The 10,794-nt window shown below is 45.0% G+C and overlaps 1 protein-coding gene across 1 annotated transcript; it reads right to left on the bottom strand.

Annotated features, from left to right (window-relative positions):
* LOC147957028 (uncharacterized) lies at positions 1–10,431 on the bottom strand. The gene is made up of 3 exons (XM_087531552.1): positions 10,310–10,431; positions 9,483–10,022; positions 1–259 (listed from the first exon to the last, which is right to left on the bottom strand). Exons 1-3 carry the CDS (start codon positions 10,429–10,431, stop codon positions 1–3), a joined length of 921 nt encoding a protein of 306 aa, XP_087387678.1.
* Positions 10,432–10,794: the final 363 nt, after the last annotated feature.

Here is a 10,794-nt window from a genome sequence, read left to right on the forward strand (position 1 = left end):
CTACTTCTGCCCAGTCATGCTCATAAGCTTATCGAAGCTGGCAGTATGCTTCAGGACAAATTCTTTACTATCGCGATCCTTGAGGCACCAGAGTGATATCTCAGAAACCAGGATATTGTTACTATCATTGACAGAAGCTATAGCATAGTGTAGGTACCCCTGCGACGATTCAATTGTAGCAAATCTTCGAGGGTTAGGCACGCGGATGGTTGTCCACAATGTCCCCTCCATGTCCACCTCCACTAGCACATAATCGTTGCTGATGTACAGGTTGCCCCATAGGTAAATCATACACTAGTAGAAAAGAGGGCTTTGGTTCAGGCCTGGTCAGCCCATTAGTCCCGGTTCAGTCCAGAACCGGGACCCATGGGGGCATTGGTCCCGGTTAGTGAGGCCAGGGGCCTGCCGGGCCTCGTGGGGAGAAGGAGAGGTGGTCGATATCACTTCTCTCTGTATGCATATGTTCATGACGATCTTCTGTTTCCTTCATTTGATTACTAGCTATCGTGTCTAGTCCTCTTTATACGTATATAGTGTTGGGTTTCGGAGTAATTTCAAAGTTTTTCCTACGCATACGCAAGATCATGGTGATGCATAGCAACAAGAGGGGAGAGTGTTGTCTACGTACCCTCGTAGACCGCAACGGAAGCGGTGAAGCAACGTAGAGGAAGTAGTCGTACGTCTTCCCGATCCGACCGATCCAAGCACCGTTACTCCGGCACCTCCGAGTTCTTGGCACACGTACAGCTCGATGACGCTCCCCGGGCTCCGATCCAGCAAAGCTTCGGGGATGAGTTCCGTCAGCACAACGACGTGGTGACGATGATGATGTTCTACCGACGCAGGGCTTCGCCTAAGCACTGCAACGATATGACCGAGCTGGAATATGGTGGAGGGGGGCACCGCACACGGCTAAGGAACGATCACGAGGATCAATTGTGTGTCTAGGGGTGCCCCCCTGCCCCCGTATATAAAGGAGCAAGGGGAGGAGGCCGGCCGGCCCCTATAGGCGCGCCAGGAGGAGTCCTCCTCCTAGTAGGAGTAGGACTCCTACTAGGAGGGGGAAAGAGGTGGAGAGGGAGAAGGAAAGGGGGGGCGCCGCCCCCCTCCTAGTCCAATTCGGACCAGGGGGGAAGGAGGCGCGTGGCCCACCTCTGGCAGCCCCTCTCTTTCTCCACTAAGGCCCATATGGCCCATTACTTCTCCCGGGGGGGGGGGGGGGGTTCCGGTAACCCTCCGGCTCTCCGGTTTTCTCCGAAATCACCCGGAACACTTCCGGTGTCCGAATATAACCGTCCAATATATCAATCTTTATGTCTCGACCATTTCGAGACTCCTCGTCATGTCCGTGATCACATCTGGGACTCCGAACTAACTTCGGTACATCAAAATGCATAAACTCATAATAACTGTCATCGTAACGTTAAGCGTGCGGACCCTACGGTTCGAGAACAATGTAGACATGACTGTGACAAATATCCGGTCAATAACCAATATCGGGACCTGGATGCCCATATTGTCTCCTACATATTCTACGAAGATCTTTATCGGTCAGACCGCATAACAACATACGTTGTTTCCTTTGTCATCGGTATGTTACTTGCCCGAGATTCGATCGTCGGTATCCAATACCTAGTTCAATCTCGTTACCGGCAAGTCTCTTTACTCGTTCCGTAATACATCATCTTACAACTAACTTATTAGTTGTAATGCTTGCAAGGCTTATGTGATGTGCATTACCGAGAGGGCCCAGAGATACCTCTCCGACAATCGGAGTGACAAATCCTAATCTCGAAATACGCCAATCCAACATCTACCTTTGGAGACACCTGTAGAGCTCCTTTATAATCACCCATTTACGTTGTGATGTTTGGTAGCACACAAAGTGTTCCTCCGGTAAACGGGAGTTGCATAATCTCATAGTCATAGGAACATGTATAAGTCATGAAGAAAGCAATAGCAACATACTAAACGATCGGGTGCTAAGCTAATGGAATGGGTCATGTCAATCAGATCATTCAACTAATGATGTGACCTCGTTAATCAAATAACAACTCTTTGTTCATGGTTAGGAAACATAACCATCTTTGATTAACGAGCTAGTCAAGTAGAGGCATACTCGTGACACTTTGTTTGTCTATGTATTCACACATGTATTATGTTTCCGGTTAATTCAATTCTAGCATGAATAATAAACATTTTATCATGATATAAGGAAATAAATAATAACTTTATTATTGCCTCTAGGGCATATTTCCTTCAGTCTCCCACTTGCACTAGAGTCAATAATCTAGTTCACATCGCTATGTGATTAATACCAATAGTTCACATCTTTATGTGATTGGTTCACATCTCCATGTGACTAACACCCAAAGGGTTTACTAGATTCAACAATCTAGTTCACATCGCTATGTGATTAACACCCAAAGAGTGATCATGTTTTGCTTGTGAGAGAAATTTAGTCAACGGGCCTGCCAAATTCAGATCCGTATGTATTTTGCAAAATTCTATGTCTACAATGCTCTGCACGGAGCTACTCTAGCTAATTGCTCCCACTTTCAATATGTATCCAGATTGAGACTTAGAATCATCTAGATCAGTGTCAAAAACTTGCATCGACGTAACCCTTTACGACGAACCTTTTTTTTGTCATGTCCATAATCGAGAAACATATCCTTATTTCACTAAGGATAATTCTGACCGCTGTCCAGTAATCTACTCCTAGATCACTATTGTACTCCCTTGCCAAATCAGTGCAGGGTATACAATAGATCTGGTACACAGCATGACATACTTTATAGAACCTATGGCCAAGGCATAGGGAATGACTTTCATTCTCTTTCTATCTTCTGCCGTGGTCGGGCTTTGAGTCTTACTCAACTTCACACCTTGTAATACAGGCAAGAACTCTTTCTTTGACTGCTCCATTTTGAACTAATTCAAAATCTTGTCAGGGTATGTACTCATTGAAAAAACTTATCAAGCGTCTTGATCTATCTCTATAGATTTTGAAGCTCAATATGCAAGCAGCTTCACCGAAGTCTTTATTTGAAAAACTCCTTTCAAACACTCCTTTATGCTTTACAGAATAATTCTACATTATTTCTGATCAACAATATGTCATTCACATATACTTATCAGAAATGCTGTAGTGCTCCCACTCACTTTCTTGTAAATACAGGCTTCACCGCAAGTCTGTATAAAACTATATGCTTTAATCAACTCATCAAAGCGTATATTCCAACTTCGAGATGCTTGCACCAGTCCACAGATGGATCGCTGGAGCTTTGCACATTTTGTTAGCACCTTTCGGATTGACAAAACCTTCTAGTTGCATCATATACAACTCTTCTTTAATAAATCCATTAAGGAATGCAGTTTTATTTATCCATTTGCCAGATTTCATAAAATGTGGCAATTACTAACATGATTCGGACAGACTCAAGCATAGACACGAGTGAGAAGCTCTCATCGTAGTCAACACCTTGAACTTTGTCGAAAACCTTTTGCGACAATTCTAGCTTTGTAGATAGTAACACTACTATCAGCGTCCGTCTTCCTCTTGAAGATCCATTTATTCTCAATTGCTTGCCGATCATCGGGCAAGTCAACCAAAGTCCAAACTTTGTTCTCATACATGGATCATATCTTAGATTTCATGTCCTCAAACCATTTCGTGGAATCTGGGCTCATCATCGCTTCCTCATAGTTCGTAGGTTCGTCATGGTCAAGTAACATGACCTCCAGAACAGGATTACCGTACCACTCTAGTGCGGATCTCACTCTGGTTTACCTACGAGATTCGGTAGTAACTTGATCTGAAGTTACATGATCATCATCATTAGCTTCCTCACTAATTGGTGTAGTAGTCACAAGAAAAGATTTTGTGATGAACTACTTTCCAATAAGGGAGAAAGTACAATTACCTTATCAAGTTTTCTACTTTCCTCCCACTCACTTCTTTCGAGAGAAACTCCTTCTCTGGAAAGGATCCATTCTCAGCAACGAATATTTTACCTTTGGATCTGTGTTAGAAGGTGTACCCAACATTTTCTTTAGGGTATCCTATGAAGACGCACTTTTCTGATTTGGGTTTGAGCTTATCAGGATGAAACTTTTTCACATAAGCATCACAACCCCAAACTTTAAGAAACGACAACTTTTGTTTCTTGCCAAACCACAGTTCATAAGGTGTCGTCTCAACGGATTTTGATGGTGCCCTATTTAACATGAATGCTGCTGTCTCTAATGCATAATCCCAAAACGATAGTGGTAGATCGGTAAGAGACATCATAGATCGCACTATATCTAATAAAGTACGGTTATGACGTTCGGACACACCATTACACTATGGTGTTCCAGGTGGCATGAGTTTGTGAAACTATTCCACATTTGTTTTAATTGAAGACCAAACTCGTAACTCAAATACTCTTCTCTACGATCAGATCGTAGAAACTTTATTTTCTTGTTACGATGATTTTTCACTTCACTCTGAAATTCTTTGAACTTTTCAAATGTTTCAGACTTCTGTTTCATCAAGTAGATATACTCATATCTGCTCAAATCATCTGTGAAGATCAGAAAATAATGATACCTGTCGCGAGCCTCAATATTCATCGGACCACATACATCAGTATGTATGATTTCCAACAAATCTGTTGCTCGCTCCATTGTTCCGAAGAACAGAGTCTTAGTCATCTTGCCCATGAGGCATGGTTCGCAAGCATCAACTGATTCATAATCAAGTGATTCCAAAAACCCATCAGCATGGAGTTTCTTCATGCACTTTACACCAATATGACCTAAACGGCAGTGCCACAAATAAGTTTGCACTATCATTATTAACTTTGCATCTTTTGGTTTCAATATTATGTTTATGTGTGTCACTACGATCGAGATCCAACGAACTATTTTCATTGGGTGTGTAACCATATAAGGTTTTATTCATGTAAACAGAACAACAATTTATTCTCTTACTTAAATGAATAACCGTATTACAATAAACATGATCAAATCATATTCATGCTCAACGCAAACACCAAATAACACTTATTTAGGTTCAACACTAATCCCGAAATTATAGGGAGTGTGCGATGATGATCATATCAATCTTGGAACCACTTCCAACACACATCGTCACTTCACCCTTAACTAGTCTCTGTTTATTCTGCAACTCCCGTTTCGAGTTACTAATCTTAGCAACTGAACTAGTATCAAATACTTAGGGGTTGCTATAAATACTAGTAAAGTACACATCAATAACATGTATATCAAATATACTTATGTTCACTTTGCCATCCTTCTTATCCGCCAATCACTTGGGGTAGTTCCGCTTCCAGTGACCAGTCCCTTTGCAGTAGAAGCACTTAGTCTCAGGCTTAGGACCAGACTTGGGCTTCTTCACTTGAGCAGCAACTTGCTTGCTGTTCTTCTTGAAGTTCCCCTTCTTTCCTTTGCCCTTTTCTTGAAACTAGTGGTCTTGTTAACCATCAACACTTGATGTTTTTCTTGATTTCTACCTTCGTCGATTTCAGCATCACGAAGAGCTTGGGAATTGTTTCCGTTATCCCTTGCATATTATAGTTCATCACGAAGTTCTACTAACTTGGTGATGGTGACTAGAGAATTCTGTCAATCACTATCTTATCTGGAAGATTAACTTCCACTTGATTCAAGCGATTGTAGTACCCAGACAATCTGAGCACATGCTTACTAGTTGAGCGATTCTCCTCCATCTTTTAGCTATAGAACTTGTTGGAGACTTCATATCTCTCAACTCGGGTATTTGCTTGAAATATTAACTTCAACTCCTGGAACATCTCATATGGTCCATGACGTTCAAAACGTCTTTGAAGTCCCGATTCTAAGCCGTTAAGCATGGTGCACTAAACTATCAAGTAGTCATCGTATTGAGCTAGCCAAACGTTCATAACGTCTGCATCTGCTCCTGCAATAGGTCTGTCACCTAGCGGTGCATCAAGGACATAATTCTTCTGTGCAGTAATGAGGATAAACCTCAGATCACGGATCCAATCCGCATCATTGCTACTAACATCTTTCAACACAATTTTTCTCTAGGAACATATCAAAATAAACATACGAAAGCAACAACGCGAGCTATTGATCTACAACATAGATATGCTAATACTACCAGGACTAAGTTTATGATAAATTAAAGTTCAATTAATCATATTACTTAAGAACTCCCACTTAGATAGACATCCCTCTAATCCTCTAAGTGATCACGTGATGCAAATCAACTAAACCATGTCCGATCATCACGTGAGATGGAGTAGTTTTATTGGCGAACATCACTATGTTGATCATATCTACTATATGATTCACGCTCGACCTTTCGGTCTCCGTGTTCCGAGGCCATATTTGTATATGCTTGGCTCGTCAAGTATAACCCGAGTATTCCGCGTGTGCAACTGTTTTGCACCCGTTGTATTTGAACGTAGAGCCTATCACACCCGATCATCACGTGGTGTCTCAGCACGAAGAACTTTCGCAACGGTGCATACTCAGGGAGAACACTTCTTGATAATTTAGTGAGAGATCATCTTATAATGCTACCGTCAATCAAAAGCAAGATAAGATGCATAAAAGATAAACATCACATGCAATCAATATAAGTGATATGATATGGCCATCATCATCTTGTGCCTGTGATCTCCATCTCCGAAGCACCGTCATGATCACCATCGTCACCGGCGCGGCACCTTGAGCTCCATCGTAGCATCGTTGTCGTCTCGCCAATTTTATGCTTCCACGACTATCACTACCGTTTAGTGATAAAGTAAAGCATTACAACGCGATTGCATTGCATACAATAAAGAGACAACCTTATGGCTCCTGCCAGTTGCCGATAACTCGGTTACAAAACATGATCATCTCATACAATAAAATTTAGCATCATGTCTTGACCATATCACATCACAACATGCCCAACAAAAACAAGTTAGATGTCCTCTACTTTGTTGTTGCAAGTTTTACGTGGCTGCTACGGGCTTAAGCAAGAACCAATCTCACCTACGCATCAAAACCACAATGATAGTTTGTCAAGTTGGTGCTGTTTTAACCTTCGCAAGGACCGGGCGTAGCCACACTCGGTTCAACTAAAGTTGGAGAAACTGTCACCCGCAAGCCACCTCTGTGCAAAGCACGTCGGGAGAACCGGTCTCGCGTAAGCGTACACGTAATGTTGGTCCGGGCTGCTTCGTCCAACAATACCGCCGAACCAAAGTATGACATGCTGGTAAGCAGTATGACTTATATCGCCCACAACTCCCTTGTGTTCTACTCGTGCATATAACATCAACATATAAAACCTAGGCTCTGATACCACTGTTGGGTTTCGGAGTAATTTCAAAAAATTTCCTACGCACACGCAAGATCATGGTGATGCATAGCAACGAGGGGGGAGAGTGTTGTCTACGTACCCTCGTAGACCGCAACGGAAACGGTGACGCAATGTAGAGGAAGTAGTCGTACGTCTTTCTGATCCGACCGATCCAAGCACCGTTACTGCGGCACCTTCGAGTTCTTGGCACACGTACAGCTCGATGACGCTCCCCGGGCTCCGATCCAGCAAAGCTTCGGGGATGAGTTCCGTCAGCACAACGGCGTGGTGACGATGATGATGTTCTACCGACACAGGGCTTCGCCTAAGCACTGCAACGATATGACCGAGGTGGAATATGGTGGAGGGGGGCACCGCACACGGCTAAGGAACGATCACGAGGATCAATTGTGTGTCTAGGGGTGCCCCCTGCCCCCGTATATAAAGGAGCAAGCGGAGGAGGCCGGCCGGCCCCTATAGGCGCGCCAGGAGGAGTCGTCCTCCTAGTAGGAGTAGACTCCTACTAGGAGGGGGAAAGAGGTGGAGAGGGAGAAGGAAAGGGGGGGCGCCGCCCCCCTCCTAGTCCAATTCGGACCAGGGGGAAGGAGGCGCGCGGCCCACCTCTGGCAGCCCCTCTCTTTCTCCACTAAGGCCCATATGGCCCATTACTTCTCCCGGGGGGGGGGGGGGTTCCGGTAACCCTCCGGTTCTCCGGTTTTCTCCGAAATCACCCGGAACACTTCTGGTGTCCGAATATAACCGTCCAATATATCAATCTTTATGTCTCGACCATTTAGAGACTCCTCGTCATTTCCGTGATCACATCCGGGACTCCGAACTAACTTCGGTACATCAAAATGCATAAACTCATAATAACTGTCATCGTAACGTTAAGCGTGCGGACCCTACGGTTCGAGAACAATGTAGACATGACTGAGACAAATCTCCGGTCAATAACCAATAGCGGGACCTGGATGCCCATATTGGCTCCTACATATTCTACGAAGATCTTTATCGGTCAGACCGCATAACAACATACGTTGTTCCCTTTGTCATCGGTATGTTACTTGCCCAAGATTCGATCGTCGGTATCCAATACCTAGTTCAATCTCGTTACCGGCAAGTCTCTTTACTCGTTCCGTAATACATCATCTTGCAACTAACTTATTAGTTGTAATGCTTGCAAGGCTTATGTGATGTGCATTACCGAGAGGGCCCAGAGATACCTCTCCGACAATCGGAGTGACAAATCCTAATCTCGAAATACGCCAACCCAACATCTACCTTTGGAGACACCTGTAGAGCTCCTTTATAATCACCCATTTATGTTGTGACGTTTGGTAGCACACAAAGTGTTCCTCCGGTAAACGGGAGTTGCATAATCTCATAGTCATAGGAACATGTATAAGTCATGAAGAAAGCAATAGCAACATACTAAACGATCGGGTGCTAAGCTAATGGAATGGGTCATGTCAATCAGATCATTCAACTAATGATGTGACCTCGTTAATCAAATAACAACTCTTTGTTCATGGTTAGGAAACATAACCATCTTTGATTAACGAGCTAGTCAAGTAGAGGCATACCAGTGACACTTTGTTTGTCTATGTATTCACACATGTATTATGTTTCCGGTTAATACAATTCTAGCATGAACAATAAACATTTATCATGATATAAGGAAATAAATAATAACTTTATTATTGCCTCTAGGGCATATTTCCTTCATATAGTACGTAGCGTCGACCAAGCACGGAGATAAAAGAGGACACTTCTCTCTATTAATTAGCTAGCTAACACAATATATGGAACACCTAAATTAACCCCCCAAAACCCACAACCCCCCCCCCCTCTTCAAAAAAAAACCCCAGCCCCTAAAATGCTGACGTGTGGATGCATATTGGTCCCGGTTGGTGCCACCAACCGGGACCAAAGGCCCTCCTGCCTGGGCTCGGCACACCGGCCACGTGGAGGCCCATCTGTCCCGGTTCGTGTAAGAACCGGGACTAAACGGCTAGGGCATTAGTAACGACCCTTTAGTCTCGGTTCAAAAACCGGGACAAAAGGCCCTTACCAACCGGGACAGATGACCCTTTTTCTACTAGTGATACCGCCAACAAAAACCCATTTAGTCACATACAGCTTAACATTCTCAACCGTCCCGCAGTTCCTATGACTCCAGGCTCCTGTCCTGGACGAGTAGATGTCCACTCCTATGGTGAGAATTCCCATATAGCTATTGACCTGCTTGAAATAAAGAACATGGAAATGGAACGAGACCGCCGGATCGAAAGCTAGGCCTGCGGTATGGCAATGTCTGACCTCCGGAGCCTGCGGATTTGGGGGCAGTGGGGGCAGCTCCACCCACCTCCCGGTGGCGGGATTGCACACGGCAAAATCGGGAAAATACTTGTGGTCGTAGCGGCGGTAGAGAAGGAGGCCATTGCAGGCGTCCACATGGCTCATGGCCCTGTACTTGCTAGGCGGCGGGGAAGGGTCGAATGGGGCGGCACTGTCACCGGAGACGTTGGCGAAGTGTCGGGGGCAGTGCCAGCCTGTGATGTAGTCGTAGGTCATGTAGAGGAAGCCGGCGAGGGTGTGGGGCAGCTTGTTGCGGTTGGCGGGGTCGGCGATGAGGTTGCTCCAGGGCACGGAGACGCACTTGAAGAAGTGGATGGATCTGACTGGGAGGCGGGAAAGGATCTCCAGGACGAGGTTGTCGGTTAATTACTGAAATAAACTTAAGACCATATATTAAATGCCACATCTTATAAATATACACCCTTACAGAAAAATTGAAATACATTCAAAAAAATTGGGGTGTCAAAGTCTTCTTTCTCCTGCATCCACCGACGGCTCGTCGTGGGCATAGCTTAGAGCCGCCTCCGATGCTCCGTCTCAGCGGAGCAAACTTTTTGAAACCCAAGAGCTCGTAAAAGTAGCGGTCCGCAGGTCATCGATGCAAACCGAGAGATGTCGGTGGTCACGATCTGCGAAGCAGATCTCCATGTTGGATCCCTCCGGTCGCTGCCGTCCTCACCATCACCGCGGTCGCGCACCGTCTGGCGAAGGCTGCCGCTTGAGCACATGTCTCCTTCGCCGTCCCACAACAACCCCCCCCCCCCCCCAACGCACATGTCTACGACGTATCAAGTTTAGCCTTACAAGTGTGCATCAAACAAGACAAAAGATTCTCAAATGACATAGAGAAATCAAGCAACATCCTCATTGTTGCGAAGAACGTCACCACCAACATCGCCCCTAGCACCACCATCGCCGGAGCATGGATCACCAGAGCAAACCAAGCCAAAGAACAAGTTTGTACCTCCCGGTCGTTTCATCGAACACATTGTAGGCGTGGCTGGCGGCTTCGCCGTGAAAGTGGATGTCGTCGTCAACTGGAGGCAGAGGAGGAGCATGGACCCTTGTCACGATCGCCTTCATCCTCGATG

The sequence above is a fragment of the Triticum urartu genome, chromosome 7A (genome assembly GCF_056163025.1).
Source record: "Triticum urartu cultivar PI428250 chromosome 7A, HENAU_Tu73, whole genome shotgun sequence".
Taxonomy (NCBI): domain Eukaryota; kingdom Viridiplantae; phylum Streptophyta; class Magnoliopsida; order Poales; family Poaceae; genus Triticum; species Triticum urartu.